General features: G+C 33.0%; 1 protein-coding gene across 7 annotated transcripts in view; it reads right to left on the bottom strand.

Annotated features, from left to right (window-relative positions):
* The window catches only part of LOC123673017 (sodium/hydrogen exchanger 3), a 60,642-nt gene that overhangs the window by 8,256 nt on the left and 27,335 nt on the right, over positions 1–25,051 (bottom strand). For 2 of the 7 annotated variants that reach the window (XM_045607399.1, XM_045607401.1), the window contains exons 4-14: positions 23,045–23,262; positions 21,399–21,691; positions 21,272–21,342; positions 14,767–14,979; positions 13,797–13,935; positions 13,016–13,162; positions 11,711–11,780; positions 10,122–10,217; positions 9,198–9,329; positions 4,730–4,789; positions 1,329–1,493 (exon numbers count right to left, since the gene is read on the bottom strand). In XM_045607399.1, the coding sequence (XP_045463355.1) occupies positions 1,329–1,493; positions 4,730–4,789; positions 9,198–9,329; positions 10,122–10,217; positions 11,711–11,780; positions 13,016–13,162; positions 13,797–13,935; positions 14,767–14,979; positions 21,272–21,342; positions 21,399–21,691; positions 23,045–23,262 (1,604 nt within the window). Of the gene's footprint in view, positions 1–1,328; positions 1,494–4,729; positions 4,790–9,197; positions 9,330–10,121; positions 10,218–11,710; positions 11,781–13,015; positions 13,175–13,796; positions 13,936–14,766; positions 14,980–21,271; positions 21,343–21,398; positions 21,692–23,044; positions 23,263–25,051 lie in introns of all 7 variants that reach the window. The other 5 variants (XM_045607398.1, XM_045607400.1, XM_045607402.1 and 2 more) reach the window with 4 other exon arrangements.

Genomic DNA, 25,051 nt, shown 5'->3' with positions numbered 1-25,051 from the left:
AATCGTATGTTTCGAATTTAGACATAATTTACAATTACACATTAAATTCGTGAATTATGTCTGATGAAATCCATTGAACACTACCACAATTATGAGAATTTGCGAATATGTAGCAAATCATTTCTCTATATCCCCAAATTATATAATATTGACAATTATTGACGTTTGTTGAAATGTGATAGGATTAGAAGTCAGCATAGACAACCACAAAATGAAAAATATATCTGAAAACTATGGTGTAATGAGTTCATTACAGCACTGTTTTTTAGAACTGTAATGAACTCATTACGATACAGAAATAGAGAAACAATTATTCGTAATTCAGAATTAATTACAATTCATGAAATGTTAAATTTAATTATCGAAACATCGACTTTTAGTTTTTTTTTCTATCCCTGATCCCGAAGATCAATGAACATAAAAACCTCAAAGAGACCGAACTGACTGAAGCTGAACTCATCAAGCAGCCTAAACAAAACGCATCTAAGTTAATTAGCGATTTCATTCCTCAAAGAGAAGAAGTGGTTAATAAGTAATTAAGTGAAATCTAATTTCTTCTCCTCCCTATAATTGGCCTTGGGCCTGTTCTAAGTCGATCATTTCTTTTGAAGCTTTAAATTCGGCAGTAGAAATTGAGTGAAGTGAATTTCAGAGAGAGACTCCTATATTTTCTAAGAAAATAGATATAGAAATAAATATTAGAAATTATAGATTACCTCTCTTCAGAGATCATGTGAGAGATATAATCCAGCCCTAATGACGTTGATAAAACGTTGGCTATCAGAAAGAGTGTTATTTTCTTGAAAACTGATCCTTAAGCCACTGAAACAACTCATCAGCTTTCTTCAAACACACCGTTTCAGCGATCAGTTCAAATATGAGTCCGCTTTATTTTACGATAGGGACCATCGATTTATTTAAAGTTTTTACTATTATTCATTTTGAAGAGTACCTACTTCATTGCGGAAAGTAATTATGTATTTTTTTTTTAATGGAAAAAAAAAAGAATAAGAATGATTTTTTATTGAAAAATATGCATGATATAACTTTCCGACAAAACATTGAATTTTTTATGAATTTTCACATAAAAATTATACATAAAGTTTCGTCAAAGGCTGAAAAAACGGTGTCTCTAAATGAAAATGAAAACGTAACAACGTATTTGGCATTCTTGCATGTAGTAAAAAAGGATGGTAAATCAGAGGAACGTTTCAATTTGCTTCACTCATCCTTAAATGTTTTGGAATATCAAAAACGCTGAGGAGGGTAAAACTTGGCACCACGAGAAAGTCACGTGGTATAAACCCCTCTTAATAAACACAACTCACCTAAGAATGTTGCAGATGGAGAGTTATAGGCTAGATACTCTTTATTGGATGCCCATGCGGGAAACTCGCATTGTTGTAAAGGAGCTGAATTTTCCTCTTCGCCACGTTTCCATGGAAGCATCGTCTCTGTAGCAGTAGGCGTTGTCACACGCATTAAATCACCTCCTGTAAGAAAATGATATACATCCATTGTTATATGAACCTACCTACAATAATCAATTAAATTTTCATTTCATAAAACGAACGATTCTCTAAACTTCTTGAAAATTAATATTGTCTGTGTGACTGAAATGATCCTCAGTTTCTTTGATTAAGACGATATTAACAGAAATTAGTGTTTATCGCCAAGGTTGTTGCGTCAGTTTCAGTATAAGTTCAAGATTTCCCAATTGAGTCACATAATCAAAAAGGCGACGAAAATTGAACACAAGGTTTATTATTTCGATTTTACTGAATTCTCTCACTCTTACATTTGTTTTGCGAATATACGGGGCGGGCCACGATCGATGATACCCTGGACTTTTATGGAGCACGGAAGTTACGAAAATTTGGATGTTTGGGTAGGAACTACTGCCCTATCGATCTGAGATATTTTCACTGCTGAAGTGTTGCCAATTATATCAAAAAGTACTAACAATGATATTTCAAATAGAACACCCTGTATATTATTACTTTTTTCGGTTTGCCTTAGCCTGTTGATTATTTATGTATTAACTTCTTGGTCCCTTTCTAGCGGTTTTCGAGTAATTGATTGATTCACTACTTTTTTCAAAAAACAGCATCAATTAAACATTCATCACTTCGGTATATAACATCCTAGAAAGTGTAAATTTCGAATATGAATTACAAATATCCCTTGTATCACTCACTTGTGATGAAATACTTCCCTATTCATTCAGGGTTCTTTAAAATCGCAGTCTTCAACAAGACATACTAAAATGATAAAAAGTCCCTATATGGTTAGGGATGTATTTTATTACACGTAAATGATATACGGTGATCCATATCCGAAATTTCAGCTTTATAGGATTCCACTAGAGATAGGAACAAGTAAGTACCTATTCTTTTTATTTCATCTCTATTATAGGCACAAGTGCCAGTTCATTCTCCATAACCTCTGTCTAGTCTTGATTGACGGTGAGATAATCACACCATATCTTTCGTGGTCTTCCTAAAGGTGTTCTCCCAAAAGGTAAATTCATCATGTGCTACTTTTACCAGTCTTTGTTGGTCCATTCGATGTATGTGCTCATTCCACTTATTCTTTATACATGATACCCAATCGTTGATGTTTTCTAGCGATTCTTCGTAAGATCTTCATACCTCCAACCTCCATGACCCTTCTGGTTGTTGCTGTATCTGGCCGGGTTTATGCTGTGTATGTCATGATACGTCTTAGAACAGTTTTATAAATTCGTGCCTTTGTCTCAATATGTGGATATTTATTTTTCCATATTGTGTGATTCAAGCCACAGCCACCTTCAGTGCTTTGTTTGTTTGTTGTCTCACTTCCGACTCAACTTCGCCATATCCAGACAGCTCCATGCCTTAACATTTAAACTTTATCTCCTGCCGTATTATTTGATCATCGAAAACGAGTTTGATATTTTAGATGTCGTCAAGCTTTTTGTTTTGGATTAAGAAATGACCATGTTCAGAGACTTGGCAGAGACAGTTAAAATGATACAGCAATCTCTGGAGATATATGACAATGGAATAGTTCAAGTAAGATCTTGTACTAAATTATTAGGTTTATTTATTGAGAGCAATCTTGGTTGGGGGTTGCATTGTGAATCAGTGACGAAGAGACTGCATACGATCATATATACACTAAGAGCCATTAGAAATAGAATAGATATAGACACCTTGAGGATTGTTTATTTTGCAAATTTTCAATCGATTATGGCATATGGAATCATTTTCTGGGGTGGGAGCACCCAGGCTGAACGCGTGTTCATCGCTCAGAAGATGGCTATGAGGATAATGTTTCACATGAAATACAGGGAATCATGTCGAGGTATATTCAGAAGATATAATATACTAACTGCACCTGGTCTATATATCTATAAAATTTTATTATTTTTGTTCAAGAACAATTCTTATTTTCAGAATTTTAGAAATGTGAATAATACTAGGAGAATGATTGATTATCTATTACCCATTCACAAACTAACGAGTACGGAGCGTAATAATTTTTATATGAGTATGAAACTCTTCAATCATCTACCTAGAAGAATGAGAGCCATTAAGGAATTGAAACTCTTCAAAAGAGAATTATTAGCAATGTTAATAAAATGTGAACCATATTCAATACTTGAATTTATAGACTTTTGTCATGTACATATAGCATAAGTATAGTAGTTTCATTTGTAAAGAATTTTTGACTTGTTTTCATTTTGTAATTGTAGATACAATTCTGGAAATAAATATTATTATTATTATTATTATTATACTTCATTTTCCGCAACAAGCACAGCATCATCGGCGTAACATAGAATTGTGATATTACTGTTGCCCATTTTATATCTCTTCAAGCGGCGTACTCACCTCATAATTTCGTCCATAATTATATTAAAAAGGAGTAGACTTAGTCGCCTTTCGTATCCCATTGTCTACGGGAATTGTTTCCCGTCAGTGGTCCGTCAATTCTAGCTTGTATTTTATTGTCCCTATATTTGTTTTTAATGACCTTTACTCAGTTGATGGGCACCTGTCTGATGTAGAATAAATGGATAACATCCTAAAGTTTAATTCTGCCAAATGCTTTTTGGAGATCTATGGAGCATATGTAGGTAGTAAGTCAATACATAAATAATCAAGAGGCTACGGTAAACCGAAAAAGTAATAACATAAGGGTGTTCTATTTGAAATATTGAAGGTGTTAGTACTTTTGATATAAGCTGCGACACCTCAGCGGTGAAAATATTTAAGATCGATAAAGCAGCGGTTCCTATGCAAGAAATCAAATTTTAAATAAAATCGTATCTTCCGTTCTCCGGTATCTAGAACACCATCAACTGAAGCCCATTCTGTATATGTTTCTTGAACCAATTTTTTTCAGTAGTAATTTATGTAATTTAACACCCTCTCAAAATTATGTTAGGATAAATGTTTTATGGACTTCTTTCATGAGAAGAGTTATTCTATCCGACGCCAAAATTATTGAACTAAAATCTGAACCACCCTGTAGAAGTTGATCAATCTGGTCCATCCCACACCTTTTGATAAAGGTTTTAAAAAACAAAGCAGGTATATTAGTCATGACAATATTCCATCACTCCGAATCTGAATGAAATTTCTTCATTTGCGAGTACTTCGTTCCATACCCCTCTTCAAATATTTCATTATTTCTCTTCATCATCTTGCAGACGTTTCTAAAATTTCCGGGTAATAGAACTTACCATCAATGGAACCTCGTGACGATCGTTTTCCCGAGCTTGAATTCATGATATCACCTGAAACTTGAAACGGAGAAACACATAAAAATATTTTGTTCTGAAAGAATTAGTGAGGGAAGAGCATCAAATGATCTATGCATAAACTAGAGCTCTACGAAGTGATGGGTGCTGGATTATGTTGGAATCTACTCACTGGTATTTCGATAGGATGATTTTTGCTGAGTGCGATTTTATGTTTTTACATGGAGTTTCGATAATAATTTTGGGTTTGGGAATTTCTTGGAATACTGGTCGTATTATTTTTTCCAATAAATGGTTTTCATTAGGTATTACCTACATCCATAGCCACTACATCTCAGAAATATCAACCGGAATAAATAGCAGTCATTCACAGTAATGTATGGATAATCTGAAGTACCCCATAATCCAAACGATCGCAATGGACTAGTTTTCATTTTTTTGGATTAATTCTAAAAATTTAAGTAAAATGAAACAAAAATGTGGAAGAATCATTGAAATATCTCTAGAAACGAAAAAGTTATGGGACTTTGAAGTTGCGCTTTGAAGAATAATTTCATAGTCTAGTGTGTGACGTCACGTCACTTAGACGAGGCGACTGGTATTCGCAGAGTGCTTACGAATTCATTGGTGTACAATCACTTGTGCCGTTCGTGTCGTGTTTTGTTCGTTACACGATGGCTGAAATAAAAAAAAATCCTACAAATATTATATTGTGCCTATGTGTGCAAGCACGACAATTAAAAAACCCCAATAAATTGTTTTTTTATGTACCAAATGACATGAATCGAAGAAGGAAGTGGTGCAAATTACTGAGGCGTGACTTAATTGGACCTAAAACTACTTCATATGTGTGTGAAAATCATTTTGATGTAAGTACCTATCAGTACTAGCTGTCTATTTTTGATAATAAGAATACTAAGTTGTATTGAGTAAAAATAACTTTGTCCTTTCACGAAGCCTTCTTCCATTATGGTGACATAAAAACAAAACTCGAGTTAAAACTGCACTGTACAACTACAAACGGCGCGAGAGCCTTGGCGTGGCTAAGTATTTAAACGTAATTTATGGTGTAGCGATCACAGGCAAGTGGCGTGACGTCACAGACGAGTCGGAGACCAAAGACGTTCCGCGCTAAAATACGTAAATTTAAATAATCTATTTCTCAGTCATTTATTGATGGATTTTCAAAATTTTTTCACTGATTTATCAGTTTTGCTCTATATTTTAATTCTATCGTATCAAATATAGTATTATCAACATCACTAAACTAGTCCATTGGTAAAATGATATGTAAAGCATCTAGAGTCAGCGCCGATCTGAGAGATATAGGGTGGAGGAATAGAGCGATGAGTTCACAGATCAAGTCCAGAATCTACAAAATGTGCGTGAGACCTTTCCTCACATATGCATCAGGATCCTGAGCTAAGACATCAACAACAAAAAGAATAATGAGAAACACAAAGATGAAAATATTGCAAACCATCAAGAGAGTAACACTCAGGGACCGATAAGGAGTAATGACATAAGAGAAGAATTAGGTGTATAGGATGTGATGAGATGAATCAGGACACGAAAAAGATTCTGGTTGGATCACGTAGAAAGAATGCCAAAAGACAGATGGGCAAATTGGGCTAAAACCCAGAGACTGAACATACGCAGAATGGTAGGCAGACCACTTAAGAGGTGGTACAAGAGCTGGAGTTCAGTATCTCAGGTCGATCCCAGAGGAGGGTCAAATGTAGAAATTTGAACAGGACCTGGTCCTATTAAAAGAAGAAGAAGTTATGTATAATCCAAACAACCTGAACTCTGCAATCCAAACGGAAGAATGGAATCCAGAAGATTTGATTCATTTGAGTGAATTAGGAGAATGATTAGATCAAGTACTTGATTTATTTAGATGACACAAAAAGTTCAGAGTGAAGAAAGTTCATAATGGACACGAGCTGAAGACGAAGAAAATTGGAACACAGAGTTTTTGGAAGATGATGGGACAATTGCTGATGTCACTGAGGAAAATCAAAGCTCTGACGACGAGATCAACCTGTTCAGAAAGTGTCAACTAAAGAGACAATCAAATCATTCACTACATGTCTTCCATGGGCAGGAGAAAATGAAGTGTCACCGCATGAAGTGATTCCTCTAAGGAGAATTCGACAAAAGATTGTTGATATGAGCATGAAAAAATTTGCTCAAGGAACTCATGACAATTTTGTAAAAAGAGGAAATTGAGAACCCATTAATCGTGATCCTACTCGAAGAATTTACGTTTCTTTAAAAGGAAGATGGATATTGTGACAAGTTTCATCTACTTTCAAAAACATATTTTTATATAATAACAGCATTTTCTCATGAAAATGCGTTTGAAATGAATCTATAATCCGAACGTATTCGGATCATAGATATTTAAATTCCATTTTTATGGTCCTGCCAACTTTCTGTTCAGATTATCCATACACTACTGTAATTATTTGAACATTTTCGTTCTGAAGATTAAAGACTAGATTTAAGTATCACTAACGGAATATATTCTCTAAATTGTAAAATTTGGAATTTTATTTTATAATTTATTTTATTTTGAATAAGATTTTGAAGTAAAAACTTGGTATATCTAATTTTCCACTTTATGCTCCAAAAATTATGATGCTCATTTTTTTGTCACTTTGAAAATAGTCAATTGTTCCTCATATCACATGACAAATCACAAATGAATTTTGGAAAAGCTGTCAATTTCATCTGATATAATATAACTAATGATGATTATCAATTTCAACCATATTCAACCAATATATACTGAAAAAAGTGCCTGTAAAATGGTTTTTTTTTCATGTAATAAAAAAAAATTTTCATTTCACGTCAATTTACAATTTCCTCTTATAGCTTGGAAACAGTTGAATTTATTAGATTGCGGTTTTCACTACATTTATTGTACCTTTTTTCTAGCTCAATAGGATTCTGAGATCTCCTCACTAGACAACGACTTTAGAACACCCGACTCATTAAAGAATCCTAATGGAAAATGGCACTCGGCTAAATTCGCTTAAACTTTGCCAAAAGTTTTTATTCAGTATGCCGATCAAAAGACTTGATGGGAAAAATCCTCTATTTTCTACCCAAGACCCCCCTTTTCGGTACTGTGCCATTGGCAACAGCACATCGACACCAAGCAGTAACCACCAAGCAGCAAGGATCGGTAATATAAAAGGACCAACGGTTGAACCGTGCATCAACTAGCGAATTACGTATTTCTAGAAAGGAATTTGCTAGTTGAACCAATGGTTGAACCGTCGGTTATCCTTTATAATACCGGCCCTAAGCTAGGTACAGACTGTTTCCAGTTTCATCCGTAATCTAGAGTCAACCACTCAAAGCTTAGTAATAATCAATACTCAATTTTGCCGATAAAACACAAGCGTCAGACTGGTGTGTATTAAATACACATTTGCATGAAATTAGAATTTTTGTTACAAAACAACCACACCCCAATTCAGCCCCTAAATCCCTCAAATTACATTTTCTGGTGTTAATGCATAACAGTTTCAATTAATCTGAAAAGTGTTTCTGACATTTCTCATCAATTCATTTTTTCTTGACAGTTTTTGTTATAAGGTAACTAATATAATATAATCGAAATATGAGTCACGACGTAACACTTTTGCAGAAAAAAGGATTTGATTGGAGTAAGGGGTGTGCATTGAAAGGAAATGTTTTGAAGACTATTCGAAAGTTTTGTGCATCAACATTAACGGAAAGTGTACTTTGGGGGTCAGGAGTTGAGAATGGAAGATTGTGCCCATTAAAACTTTTGACAAGCATATCGAATACTATATTTTTGCTGAGTTCCAGTTGATTTAGTTGAGAGCGATTTTTCATTAGTATTTTGCGGAATCTGATGCTTGATTATATTAAAAAGTACTCTAAGAATACTTTTCTAGTCCTACCATCCTATACCCACTAGTTATTACGTGGATGTGGTTCAATGTCTTCATTAAAAAGTTTTCAATATTTCATTACAGTTTCATTTTAATTCGCTATAAGTCATAATTCAACTTTTTGCAGAATCAATATTTGCAGATGTATATCGGAGTAATGTGATATCAGAAGAAAGTACCGAAGGAGTTACTCAAATGTAAATTGAGATTTTCCAAGTGCCCAATGACCTTGTTTTTTGTTTCAATCAATAACATATAACAATGATGTGAAGTCCTTTTAATTAAATAAATGTCAATACTTATTTTTTCGAAATTAGGTATCGCAACTCATTTCATAATTCATCTCTAAATCCTTCTCTAATTCGATATGACTGTTGTGTTATGTTCAATGCAATAAATAGCGAACTACCTGAGAGGCATAAATTGCAGCAGAAATCGAATAAATGTCTTCTAAAGCTAATTCATCTACTCAATCTACCATCTCTAATAGTTGAACTCAATTTATCAGAACACCGTACCATTCAAAAGTGTAAGCCGTTCTCTTTTCCAAGGGAGCACTGCTTCTGATATCGTACATTTTTTATTTTTCGTTCCCATCAGTGGCATTTTCTGGTTTGTGAAACTACCACTAGCGTCAGTTTCTGTACTGGCTAAAAATAAACAGATTGTGGCAACAATTGAAAATAATTCATTTCATCATGTTTTTTATTTTATGAAATTTTATTGACTTTATTATTCGTGTCCGTGGAAAAAAACATTTCGTTATTTTTTCAAAATATTTCATTGAGTTGGATATATTGAAAATCTTCGATAGGAATCAACTTATTTAATGAATTTCAACACACGATTTTGAACGTTAATACAACATTGTATTCTTAGTACATACATGTGAAACGCAAAACTTCAAAATGAATGGATCACATGGCAAAAAAGGAAAAACTGAATGATCATTCCAGTGCACACGAGAATATTGTTGAAAATACAAAAGGGATAAAAAAGTCATGATGAATTCACACAATTTAAAAGTTAGTAGGCTGCTTTCAATGGCATATTCAACCAATTTAAGATCTCTTATCCCATTACAGTATTAGTAAACCTCATGATATCACAATTTTTATTTTATGTGAAAATTGTTAAATTTCATCATGTTTTATAATGAATTCCCATGAGAATTCCGAATAAATCAAGACGGAATAATAAACGCTCAATTCATGCAAATTTAATATTTCGAACTGAAGTAGGTACATCTGGAAATAGGTATTGTCAAAATGTCGGACAATAAATAAATTTTATTTTTTTCGAGCGGAAATAGAATTTGAGGTGACAATATTTTCTCGTATTCACATACTATTTTATGGAATTCTAATCGTAGGATGAGATGAATATTGTGATGTTGCGATGGAAAGCCTCATTGATGGGTGATGTTCGTATGAAGTACTTACGTGAAGATTTTGCTGTGAAAGTTATAGGACTATCCCAGTCTTCTTTATCAACCTTAGAATCCGCATTATCTTCTTGAAGTACGTCGTTTATGTAATCTGATCAAGAGAAATATTCATTTTCACAAATGAGGGAAGTATTAGAATTTCCTACGAAAACACTCAGAAAAATGGTTCGTACCGCTTTGAGCACAATATCGCTTTGATATCACGACATTAGAGAGCTGTCGTATTTTAATTCCATTCTAAATGCGAAAAGTTGTTGATAATAAAATAGTTTTTTGATTTCAGAAAACCATTTTTTTATGTAATCATTTTTTTTTTAAAGGGACCACAAATTTATCAACATTCCACTGTAATTATTGTTATAAATAATAATAATTTATAAAAGCGTCCCAACCAAAATTAGAAATCGTATTTCTCATATTTTTCGAATTTCCTGTTCAAAATAAAAACAGAAAAAAATATTTCTGAGTTTATTTCTCGGTGATTAGGTAAATTGAGATGTCCATATGGAGAAAGATCCATACCTCAATTATTACCTAAATTAAATATCAATGAGATTTGAGATATAATGTAAAAATAACACTAAATACCAATGTTTGTGTGGTACACAAAAATTGTTATAATTTGATGTTAGAAAACAAGAATTTCTGAATATTGATTTAGATTTAGAGCAAATGATGAGTAATGATTGATTGATATTTAGTATGACGACATCTTTCTCTAAATTAATGATATGTTGAAATAAAAATCTTTCAGCGACACAAAATGAAATTTCAATAAACATGGGTTTGCAAATAATTATTTAATTTTTTTTTCTGATTCTTATACTATAACAATTCATTATTACCTCTAAGTACAGATCAACAAATATAAAAACAGAATTACTCGGTTAGTTTAAATTGTTCTCCTCCACTTTTCAAACATCTCTGAAAGTGCAAATTTAGAGGTTTCAAATCAGAAAAAGACGTTTTGCTATTTGAAGCTCGAGTCATATTTCGCAAATTTTTTTTACTTTTAAAACTGACTTCAGTCTTAAACTGTAGGTAATAAGGGTTCATTCAAAATATAGGTAATGATTAACTCGAACTTTGAGGAACTCGTGTTCATTGATACTCATTTGGCCATACCTAGATACAATAAAACGCGGACTACTCATTTTGTTCTAGAAATGTATTGTTGAACTTCTTTTCAAGAAGTAAGAATTTTTTTATTATTATTTTAGGGTATTGGTGTTATGTAAATTTTTCTGTATTTTTTCCTGAAAGTTATAGGCTTGTATGCCTCCTCTCTTATCCATTTTGTAATAATAATAATAATTTACGTAATCTGAAGTATTTTATAGTGAAAAATAAATTGAGTCATCCGATTTGTATTAAGTATGAAAAATTATACGATTTCTATTCTCATCAAAGTTTTACTAACTTATCGGTTTCTTTATACTTAACCTTCCAAAATTTAGGATAAGCTCAATGTCATTGATTCAACGATGTCATCATCAAGTAAAATTTTGGACAATATTGAGTCCATATTCTTACATATAACATTTTCACCGATCGAGCAATTAGGCAGAATATTGTACTACTCACCATGGGAAAACTGCTTGGCCGTTCCATTTTGTTGAAATTCCGGAAAACTAACATGATTGTGTTTACCTTCCTAAAATATAATACAGAACATCAGAATTTATCAATTGCAGTATCTCATATTATATTTCCTCTCCTCCGCAATGGTCATGAGGCGATAATCAAAAAATACCATAACATAATGATTTTCAACATTCGTTTGTGAATTTGAAAATATGGAATACGTCAGGGACACAAAAATTATTCATTCATAAAGCTTACCAGAGCTCAATGTAAATATATTGGGTGTACAACTTTGCATTTTGCAATAGATGGCTGTAGCGGTAAGTGGTAGTCGAAATAAATAGATCGTAGGTGTCATACAATAAGCAAAGGTATTTATAAACATAACGCCATCGAAATATTAGTCGATTTGTGTCTGCATCATAAAGTTATTCTCGATTAAACGTGTAAACGTGAGATTTTAATTTTCTGCTTTAATATGAAGAAATCTGCGGTTGAGGTTCATCGAATGCTCTCAAATACCTATGGTGAGGCCGCAATTAGTGAAAAAACGTGACAAGAGAGAGAAGACCAGCGTGGAAAAGAGAAGGTTTTCGAAAATGAAAAATTGGAGCATTACTTGATCAATACTCGTGCCAAACGCAACAAGAATTGACAGAATCATTGTGAGTAACACAACAAGCCGTTTCAAAATGCCTGGAATTCATGGAAATGATTCAGAAACTAGGAAATTGAATGCCGTACGAGTTGAAGCTGAGAGATGTTGAACGGCGTTTGTTTGCTTGTGAACAGCTGCTCGCAAGGCAAAGACAGAAAAGGGATTTCTGCATCGCATTGTGACTGGAGACGAAAAATAGGTTCATAACGATAATCCCAAGCGCATAAAATCATGGGGATATCTCGGCCATGCTTCCACGTCAACGGCCAAATCCAATATTCACGGTTCCAAGATCATTTGGTGGGACCAGCTCGGTGAAGTGTATTATGAGTTTTTGAAACCGACTGAAACTGGCGATCGTCATCGAACGCAATTAATGCGTTCACCCTATATATCATTACTTCGTTGAATTCGTTATTTTTTTCCCTTCAAAATGATGTATGATACTATATTGGTAGGATGTTCAGAAATGTTTAAAAAACACTAAAACATCAAATAATGATGATTTTTTTGTTAACGGGCAATGGATTTCCAATATAGAAAAAGAATCAATTGGATAATTTTCATTTGTGATTTGATTCAGAATAGGTGAATTGTGGCGTGATGTGGGTGAATCGACCTTAATAGTTCATTCCAAATTTGGTTACCTTATGCAATTTTTTGCTATGACGTTTACTATGATGGTGTTTCCTGTCTGCCACCATCCTCCTCATATTGTAATGCATTTTATAATTGACTTGTGTCGACAAATCTCTATCATTTACTGCATGTCTGCTATAGCTTAGTCTTCGATGCTGCAACAATACCTGGACCAATTAGTAGTAATGATGTATCATTTGTGAAAATGAATATGAATGGCGACAATCTGATGATCGAAGAATAAGAAAAAAATTTTAAGCGACTACTGCTACTATAGCATAATATGATTTGTGATATTTGATATGGAATCAGTTATGATATTTATAAATCAAGCTGTCTTTAAGATTTGAGAATGCATAATAATGTTGTACTAAGCTACTATAAGATGGGAATATGAGCAAGTTTGTTCTTTGGTTATTATATAGCCTTGTAAAATCAGTTGAAAAAGCTGATACTTTTTGTTGTGCATTAGATGTGAATGAAACTTTTGTAATTTTGAATTTCTGTAAGATTTCCAGGTCTTTTTTGCATTGGTTGAATTAACTTTTTGTTTATAAAATGATAAATGCATTCTGAGCAATGTATAAAGTGTATGTATAAAAATATGTGAAATAATATAAAATTTTGTGGACATGAAGATTACTAAGATGAATATGAAATTTTATTATATCATATAATCCAGTTTTTGATGGAATTCAAAAACCATTGTATTGATCCATGCAGTCTATAAAACTGTTTCCTTCTCCTTAGCAGTGATTCAGATTGTGCATTAATGTGAATTATACGAACCCTTCTATAAGGCTTCACTAACTCTTCAGCCAATAAGTGATGGATTCTTGCATCCGTCAAATCCTTTTTGGATGGATTATATTCTAATTCTTGCATATCAATATTCCACGTACTCGAATCTAGTTGGCTGAAGCTAGTACTGGAAGAAATAAATCATGAATAAGCTCGATATGATTGAAGGAAATTTTTCATTTTATAAAATTCTCAGAATTTGCAATGATCCAGAAATCTTCTGAGAATATAGAAATGATAATAATGAATGAAATATCGAAAATATTTTTGAATGTTAACGCTGCAGTTGCATATTGAATCAAATAGAATTTCATCGACACTGCTACTTTTCAGACAATAAATTTTCTTACAACTCAGTCGTTGGGATGTTTGAATTCGAATTTTGAAAACCTGTATTTACAGATCTTCAAAATTCGACGAATTGTAAGAAAATTTATTGTCTGAGAAATAGCAGTGTCGATGAAATTCTATTTGATTTAATATGCAACTGCAGCGTTAACATTCAAAAATATTTTCAATATTTGATTCATTATTATCATTTCTACATATATTCTCAAAGATTTATGGATCATTGCAAATTCTGAGAAGTCTATAAAATGAAAAAGAGATTATGTGTTTATATGCCGCGCCGCGTTGATCTTCCAAACTTCCTAGAATCGAATAGAATAGTTGAAATCAAAGAATCAAAGTGAAAATATTATGACATACTACAAGCATGAAATTTATTATAATTAATTCGATTTTGTTAGATATGATATTTTCGATGCCAAATCCTCATCTCAACATTTATATTGTCAAGCAAAGAAGGAAATCACTTTTCTTGGATTTCTTGATATCTTACTCAAGTTGAAGTAACGATATTTAAAATTTAAATCCACGGTATCTTTAGATGCTCTTGAAAACACAGAACACAGTGAATTCATCGAAATTTGAAGCAACTACAATGTGTGAAATTTACCTTCCGTTGAGATTGTTTGCAGTATAATTCTTGAATATTGCAGACATGCTTTCAGTTCCAGAGATATTGCCAATGGTTGATGCATTTCTACGCATATAGTCCATTGCATCTCTCATAGCCAATTTGGAATAAGTTTCCAAAATTTTCGGTTCAGCTCCTTGATGATTCCTCAGAAGAAGTGGCCTTATAAATTTGTTATCGAAACGTTTGAATCTGTAATAGAAATATGGTTAGCATAACACAAAAAAGCAGTTTTGGCCCACCCAGATGGAGCTGGTTAAATTTAAAATCTTTTTCGGTAAAACATAGATAGTATAGCAGGGAGTAAATGATTGAACATATAGCTCAACTATTTCTTGAAGGTAACGCAGCGCTGTCATGTTACCTCGAACAAAGACTAAAGGTGACCTACTTGCATGTGCATTAGCACCCCATACCATAACGCCTACTGTCCAATGTACATGACGCTCAACATCAAACTGAGGTTCACCTCTTTCTCCCCGACATCGTCTAACCCTTTTTCGGCCATCATGTACACCCAAGGAGAATCGAAATTCATCAGAAAACACGACCTGATGCCTTTCCACATTCCTATGTTAATGTTCTCTGCACCACTGCAATCGTTGCTGGCGATGCTCTACCGCCAGAGGTAACACAAGATCGGGTCGATAATGCTGCATTCGAAAAGACCTTATCGGGCGGTAAACCGTTCGGACTGTTACAGGCTTGGCCTTGTTCTCGTAATCACTCATCAGCTAAAGATCGAATTGTCGCCAGAGCCGTATCTAGGTACTAATGCGCCTGTGGCAATATGTTAGTCATATCAAGTTTTAAAATAATAAACAATATAATACTATACAGGGTGTATATGAATAGTTGCGAAAAAATTCAGGGAGCAATTCCTTGTCAAAAAATAGAGTGGATCTTTCATATAAACTTTTTTTTGCGCCTCCCTCTCCTTAGTTACAGCTCCCTAAAGATGGCTTCCGAAAAGTAGTTTTCAATCTGTGAAAAGTTTATAATTTTTTTTTTGTTCCATTAATTTTATATTCGTACCATTTCTCAATAAAAATATCGTTTTGACATCCGCCTACTGGATAATTTTGAGGTCGAAAAGAATTCCAACTTCCATAACTCAGGCGTATTATCTGTTCAAATTTTTATTCTCAAAAATTACAAGAGACCTTATTTGTTAAGAATGGATTAGTCTTCCCAAAATTAATTTACTAATTGTAAAATATGAATAGAGAAAAAGTTATTGCGGAACAAGTTTGGAGGGCGGCTTTTTGTACCCCATGGAATCATAGAGGAAAACCACCAACAATTTTTTCAAATACGTTCTCGAGCTCGCATGAAATGTCAGCTCAACTTCATTTTTTTGAATTCTTTGGTTTTCAAGAAAGAAAAATTATGTCAAAACTATATTTCTATTAAAAACTGGTACAAATATTGAATGAATGCAACAAAAAAAAACAATCATTAACTTTTCACAAATTAAAAACTTCTTTCCGAGCGCTATCTTTAGGAGCCGTAACTAAGCGGGAGGGAGCTCAAAGAAAAGTTTATTTGAAAGACCCACCCTATCATTTGAGAAGAACTCTGCCCCAAATTTTTTCGCAACTAATCATAAACACCTTGTATATTCTGTTATTTTTATTGAAACCATTGAAATACGCGTTTCATATAGGAACATATGAAGAGATAACTCCTGAAGATCTAAAAAACCGATCGTTATAAAATTGTATCAAAGAAAAAGAAGCCGCACTCAAAAATATATGGTACCGTTTGTCGAAGAAATACCGACCAGTTTGATGAAGCGCAAAAAAAATCGTGAAAATAGGGGTAATAACACATGTCGACGTTCGACCGTAATATTTATAATCTGAACGCGGCACCTTTGAACATGCCGACGCTCAAAAGAAATATTTATGACTAGATTACGCCACGCTTGGACATATTTATATTATTTCTTCCCTTAAACTAGAGTTTTGTTGATACCGAGATCATTTAGGCTTAGTACGCGAATTCTATGGAAGGCTAGCAATATTTTAAATGTTTCCATATTCCTCGGCATTATTCGTTGCTGGGCGTATACATGAACGAGTTGTGATCTTTGGAATTATTCCGCCTGGAGCTTCAATATTTTTTTTTTTTGATATTTTTGGGCGCCTCTGTGGGCCTTGCGCCCGTGGCGAGTGTCACCTTTGTCACGCCCTAGATACGGCACTGGTTGTCGCAAATCTGTCTCTAATGGCCATAAGTCTTAAACGTCGCTCTTGAACTTCATTTGTGTCCCTTCGACGTCCGGTGCCTACTCTTCTTCGATTTTGGGCATAATCAAAACACGCTTGACAACATCTCATAAGAGTAGTTGGATTTTTGTTCGTACGGTTAGCGATTTCTCGAAATGACAACCCTGCCTCCCATAGACCAATAATTCGACCTTTTTCAAATTCACTTAGTAAGCCATAAATTCCGCGTACAGTGCTTTAAGCATTTTAACAACAACTTAACATCCACTTTGGATCTCCTCGAACAGATGGTTTGTTGTAAAATTCGAAAAACTTGCAAAAAACGACAATATTTAAGTAACAAAAAATTGTTAACATGAGAAAACCTTCACGATTTTTTTCTCCGAATTCAATCATCATCTCCTTGCTATGCTATCTATGTTTTACCAAAAACAAAAACATCAAAATTCAAACAGCTTTTTCAGAGTGTTGCAATTTCTTTGTCAGTTAGTATATTACGGTTCCTCTTAATAGCTTCATGACTTCAAAATTCATATTTTCAGATAAATAATCATTTTTTACATTCGCAGAGTTTTATTCATATTTTTCTTATTCCCAGAAGCACACCAATTGTATTCTCGAATTCATAAGAATTCGTGTGACAGACACTTATAATACGAAAACGTTGATACCTTTTTTAATAAAGTTATGGAAATTTGAGTGAGCTGTTTATGCCTTTGTGCAACCTTCAGTCCTATAAAGACTCCTCCAAGCCACTATCGCTTGATGAAATTCTAGCTTTGCACAATATTGAATTTTATTTATAGCTCTATTATCCGTCGTTTTCCAGTTGTGTAACTAACCTAATAAGTTGAATGGAGGTTTTTCTGATATCGACCCATTTAAGGCAAAGTAGGTTAAGAGCCGTATTGTTTGAAGACCATTGAGAATCCTTCGATTCCGAAACAGTAATTTATTAACACGGCCCATGTGATCCTATTAGATTTTACAAGCCTCCATGCATAGACGGGGACTGGTTGTTAGGGAAAGACCACTGATATCAGAGTTTTGTGAAAAGGACAGTTTTTTTTAGTGCAACACGTCACTTAATAAGTCCCGGGCCTAATCAGTAAAAACAAATTTTTATATTTTTTTTTCAATTGACTTCATTCGCCAACAAATTAACCTTCAAGAATGATACAGATACACGAACAACAAATTGATGTTTTATTTACCATCACGTATCTACGCAAAAAATCCGCTATATCCAGAAACTGAAGAATTTTTTATATCCAACCAAGCTATCTCAATGAGAAACTTCTGCAAACGTATCATAAAGAATTCCATCATGAATAACAATCGATGCTGTTACTGGTGTCTAACAAACGGAATGGACTTTTTGTAACGTCTTCAACAAAACTCTTAGATATCGTTAATCCTTCAGAAAAAGTTCTTGGTTTCAATCTACCTAGGAAAATTTGGTGTATTGTAAATCAACTTAGGACTGGTCATGGTCGTTGTAATAGTACGCTCTTCAAATGGCATTCTATTGATAGCCCACTATGTGAGTGTGGTGTAGAAGAAACCATTGACCACTTGGTGAATAATTGTCCAATTTATAAATTTCATGGTGGTTTCCAAGCTATCCATTTAGTTTCAGATTCTTTTTTAGAATGGGTCGCTAACTTCAAATCGATTTAATCAAAAATAATATTCAGTACTCCTTTCTGGTTCTTTTTTTTTGTTTTAGGATCCAATTGATAATTATAGAGTCGTCAACCGTTAGTAAAAAGAGAGGATGGAGAAAATTTTGTTTTGGTTGAAGAGGAAGCCCTTCAATATAAATTTCTTATTCTGTAAACGTTTACACAAACCAGTCACAAACCGATACGGGGAGACAGAGTTTTTGCTGAGGTTGTTATCTGTTCTCTTGTATCATACGTTGAAATGTACGATGCCCCCTTTACATTTCCTCTACTAATACTCAAATTACATCTACACATGCTTTGTGCTTTGAATTTGATAATTTTTGTATTGCTCTATCTCAAAACAATATATAACAAACGGAATAATCCAACATATGGCAGGTAGATGTCAAATATTTGAAGGAAATGAATATAAAGAGAGACACGATTCAATAGGAAAAATACTCCAGCAAAAATTGGCAACCATATTAGGACTTATATATTCTAAAGAAGTGCTGTACGAGTACGACAAATACCAACCGAAGGTCATCCTGGAGAACATATATAAATATTTATTTATTTATTCAAATGGAGTACATGACAGGACAAACCCAAAAATATGTACTCACTAATAGTTACAATGGTGTTAAAAAATTAAAAATAATAATACAGGAGGGCGAAAAATTTTAACAATGCATTCGCAATATACATCGATACATAAGGAGAGAAAAAAAAATCAATTCTACATATTACAAAAAGAAATTTATCAATAAGGAATCGCTTCACAATTCCAGAAAAAACCTCGAACGATTGTGAAAAAGGATCCACATTTACAAGACTGGATATCGAATTGAATGACCTGAGGCATCTAATCAGAGGTGAATTCAGGTGATAATTTGTGGAACTTTGACTTATATGAAATAAAAATTTATTTCGCGTGTTATATGATGGGACGTTGAAGGTGAGCATATCTACAAGCTCGCTACAGTCAGTGATATTTAAAATTTTGTAAATGAACTTCACATCTCTTATCATTCGTTGATCTGTAAGGCTTAATAATTTCAAATTCTTCATAATTTTTACCTTGTAATTAATGCGATTTTGATGAAATTTCCTATTTATATGCCTAATGAGCTAATTCTGAACATTTTCCAACCGATTGATATAAATATTATAGCACGGGTTCCAAATAACTGATCCAAAGGTTAGAATACTTTGCACATATGCTATATACAGAGCTCGGATAGACTGGCATTGACGAAAATTCTTACAAACTCTTATTATGAAGCCTAGCATCTTATGAGCTTTTTTGGAAATGTAATTGATGTGGTGATCGAAAATGAGCTTAGAATCATATAGAATGCCCAAATCTTTCATAACAAAGACTCTATTCAACTTATTGTGGTTTATCTCATACTGGGCACTGATGATATTTTTTTTGCATGAAAATGTTATGAAATGGCATTTACTGAAATTGAGAAAAAGAGAATTTTCATGGCAATATTTGAAGAGTCTATTCAAATCTTCCTGAAGCTTGGCCAAATCTGACAAACTAGATATGGGACAATAAATCTTCAGGTCGTCAGCATACATTAGAAACCTAGCAAATCTGAAGCACTGCACAATATTGTTGACATAAATATTGAAGAGCAAAGGTCCCAAATGAGACTCTTGTGGTACTCCAGAAGTAAGAGTCCTGTAAGAGGAGCAACAATCACCGATTACCACCGATTGACGTCTGTTGTTAACATAAGAAGTTATCCATCTCAGCAGACTACCATGTACACCAACCTCAGCAAGCCTTCTAATTAAAATACCATGATCAATTTTGTCAAAGGCCTTACTGAAATCAGCATAGATAGCATCCACCTGAAAGCCAGCGTTCATCCGCTCAAGAAGGAAATTTGTGTATAAAAATAAGTTGGTCATATTACCGGGATTGTACCGTGATTACAACACACCTTATATTTTATTAGTCGATAAAGATGAGAACACAACAATAGTCATCGCTGTAGCAATCTCAACTATAAACATGCGCCAAAAAGAGGTAGGTTACTCGAGTTTCAGATGAAGCGCTAGTGTGGAATAATAATAAGAACTATCCCAATTATCACATCAATCATCATCGGGTTTGGTACTCAAACATCTAAAAACAAATATCAAGGAATTTGAACTTAGTGGGTTTTATTGTAATATTATTCAAAAAGCTGTTCTTTTTTAGGTACAGCAAGAACAATGGGAAAATTCCTAGGAGTCGAAAGTGTCCAAAGACTAGTGGAAGACGAGGATCAGAGGAGTCTTGAAAACCGGATACTACCGAGAATAATCCTTGTGATATTTTAAATATCTGGGATTGAGTGATTGTCTCCATTAGCGGGAAATGAAAAAACCGACTGCGATGAGAGTTTTACCTCCTAAGCTGATAGGCTGAAGCCGAGGAATAATAATACGAAAATAATGGATTAACGTCTGCCGTGATATTATTCTCAAATAGTAATAATATTTATTCAGAATACATAAACCTACCCAATGGAACAATACAAATAAAGCATATGGCTTGAAATTAATTCTACACACATACGAACTTACCTATCTCTGATATGGTAGTTGCCATGCTGTCCCAAAATATCCTCGATGGCAGCCATTGTATGATCCATTAGCTACGAGTTCGAAATTGTTAGAGAAACAGCATGAAAAGGGGCTAAAAGCATCTTACTCTCTCGTGAATTCTCTCGTTCATAGTTGGTTTCCGTTTTTCGGCAGTTTTCACATTCAGTATTTTAACTAAAGGCTTAATTGTCATACCCTGGAAGAAAACGGTGAAGTATACAACCGCTATGGTAGTCGTTATGTACATGGACTTGTGTGGAACTGCATCCTCTTTGATGAGCAGTGCCAAAGCGAAAGCCACCGCTCCTCTTAGGCCACCATAAGATAATACAAATTTCTCAACCATGTCTAGTTGATGCAGGCGGAAGCGGTTTGCTATCGCAGTGAAAATAATCACCCCTAAAAATTTTAAATGAATACACTGTAAAAAAAAAATTTCTCTTTGAATTATCAGTTTTTATATCATTTCTCAACGGTTGAATTGATTTTTAGGTATAGCAAAGAGAAAAATATTCTACTAAACAGGTTGTAAGTAAATATGTACGACAAACTTCAGGGGGTGATTCTACATGTAAAAATTGCCACATAACTTTATTTCGCAAATGCTTCGTAGTCCAAGAAAAAAATTGTGTGCCACTGAAATATTTCAACATAAAAATCATTTTTGAATTGCTCGTTCAATTTGGGACAAAAAAATTTCTCATGTATTTTATTCTATGGGGCAAAGTTTTTATGCAAAACTAAAAGACCTTTGCTTTATCAATAACTATATGATAATTTATCAAAGAAGTTACACGCGTTAAGATGTTTTATTTTTTTCGTATGAAAACAGCGCCCTATAAAAAAAAGGCATAATCGTTTTCTGTCACAAATTAAATAAAGAATTCAAAATGGTTTTCATTTTAAAATTTCAGGTGGCGTACCTTTTATTCCTTATAAAAAATTGAGAGCAATATAAAAACTGCAACACCTCTTACCTCGGAATAAAAAGCATTTGCGGATTAAAGTTATATTGTCAGTATTTTAGGGTGAAATTTCGATATTATTCGTGAACAAATTTGCAGAAAACCGGAAATATGCCAAAAAAATTTAAAACACCTGAAAAATGACTCATTATGGCAGAGAATCAGAAACGGATAGAGAAGTTTTGAATACGCAAAATGTTGAGTGTTTCTTCAAACTGCACAATGAATCTGAAATTAACACAATTACAACCCTGTAATTTGAAAGTATTAGAATTGTTGAATTCTCATTCATATTGTGTTTCACTGTAGAGTCTCAATTAAGAACCCCAAATATCGTTTCGAAACTAAATTGACTAGTGTATACTTCTTCTAAAATCTAACGGACTCTTCCAGAATCCCCTTTTATATTTCCAGAAAGATTCAATAAATTTGATCGAAAAGTCGTAGTTCTTGTAGAGTGTTGAAAATCTTTTCTTTAAAAATTTTTTTTCGTTGATATTTCATATTTTTTCTTCACAAGTCGAGAAATTTCTAGATGAAAGAGGAAATAATAAATACCGTAGTGTGAAATTTGTTATGTTTTTTCAATTATCAATAACTTTTTCATTATAATTTCACATTCTTTATAAAATAGCTCAAAAAACATAAACAATTAAATATTCTACCGTAATACAATTCAATTAGCTTTCACCAGACTTTCACAGTGATTTTTTCTCGGATTCAATCCTATTACTCCTGGGAAATAAAATAAATAAAAAATGTCTAAAATCATGTAAAAAAAACTCACCTACAACCCTATAAACTGAGCAGAATATGATTGTGAGCAAAATAAACCAGGTATTCCACTCATGCGTATTACTAACAGTTGCTACTCCTAACAGCATGAAAATAATCGTTTCCGATGAACTACTTAACATTTTCATTGTATACTTTATTGTTGTATGGGATTTATGGGATATGTTCGCCTCGACGTAATTTTTCATGGTGATTCCACAGAATGTTATTCTGAAAGAAAAACAACAATAATTAAAATAAGTTTCATTTAAAATTGAAAGAAATGTTCCATAAGTGAAACTGTTTTATTTCTTCTATATATTCAATATTGATAGATTTATATGTGAGGAAATCTATAAATTTTCATTAGTTTACCATTATGATATGCATAATAAACCTCAGATGCAAAATGTCATGGATCATAGATAGATTTCACTTCGATTTTAATTTCATATCAATTTGATTTATTTTTAATTGGATTTCACTTTGATTTTGATTCGATATTTATTGGATTTTATATCGATTTTTATTTGATTCTAATTTGATTTCATTTGGCTGTCAATTCAATTTTATTTTGATGTTAATTTGGTTTTAATGTGATTTCAATTTGAATGCAATATATTCATAATGTGATTTCATTTCGATTTCAATTCTATTTTCATTCATTTTTCATTTCAATTGGATTCGAATTTGATTTCAATTTGATATTGATTACATTTAAATTCGATTGTCGATTGGATATTCATTTTATTTTGATTCGATGTTGATTTGGTTCAAATTCCATTTCAATTTGATTTTGATGTGATTTTAATTTAATTTTGTTTTGGTTTCAATTTGATTTTAATTTCATTTTAATTAGATTTCAATTTGATTTTCTATTGATTCAATTCAATTCTGATTGAATTTTAATGTCGTTGTAATTACGATTCAAATGTGATTTCAATTTGATTTCAATGCGATTTAATTCAATTCGAATTTATTTATATTCTGATTTCGATTTTATTTACAATTGGATTTCAATTCGATATTAACTTGATATTGATTGGATTTTAATATAATTCAATGCGATTTTAATTTGATTCTAATTAAATAGATTGATAAAAACTTCATTCAGAAACACATAAAATTATATACATACTTAACTCTAAGATCTAAAATTCCTTTAGTTATATAATATTGGTAATTGTTGAGAACCAAATTTCCGAATATTTCAAATAGCTTGAGAGTTCGAAAGATTCAAATCAATATTTGATTTCTAACTTGACAGCACTGAGGGATCCTTTGTGGTACCTTCCACTTTATTAGAACATCGTGAATATTTACTTGACAGTGGTGAAGAGTATCATATGGCGGGACTTGCTTGAGAGGTTATACGCTCATTATTTCAATTCTACTGATATAACTGATAACTTTCCACTTTCAAAATTAGTATAGATACTGAACTAAGCTTTAGACACAAGCTTATTTCACGTTGTTGGTGAAATTTAGTAAATTGGAGATGAAAAGGATGGATCCCAGTGTCATTACTAATTTGGATTCTAATACTCATTCTAGTAAACACGTAATCTATCTTCTTCTGATGAATTCATCAGTTTTTCTCTTACAGTTCCAAAATAAACTTGTTTATGTAGTTATGTAGCCGAAAGAATACTAACAAAATATAGGCTTTTTTTGAGAAATACAGATAAAATTTTTCATGATGATGTTGCAATCAACATTATCATGAATTAAAGACTTTTTCAATAAATAACGTTTACAATATCATTGCCAATAAAATCGTTTTTTTTTTTCGATTTGTTGATCATTGAAATAAAAGTCTAATTATTTTCCAAGAATATTTGAGATGAAGATTGATGATGATGTGCGGGACGCATATTCAGATGCAACAGGCAAGATGTACATTCGGTTATGCTGAACGTGTCTTCATAATGATGGCGTGCATGACATTTAGTCGGATGTCGTGACTGTTACATACAGGGTGATTCTCCGTGATGGCCTGTTAGACGTTTATGGAAAACTA

The sequence above is a fragment of the Harmonia axyridis genome, chromosome 2 (genome assembly GCF_914767665.1).
Source record: "Harmonia axyridis chromosome 2, icHarAxyr1.1, whole genome shotgun sequence".
In the NCBI taxonomy this organism is placed as follows: Eukaryota; Metazoa; Arthropoda; class Insecta; order Coleoptera; family Coccinellidae; genus Harmonia; species Harmonia axyridis.
Note: the sequence above shows the minus strand (reverse complement) of the source record. Positions and strands in the feature narration are given on the sequence as shown.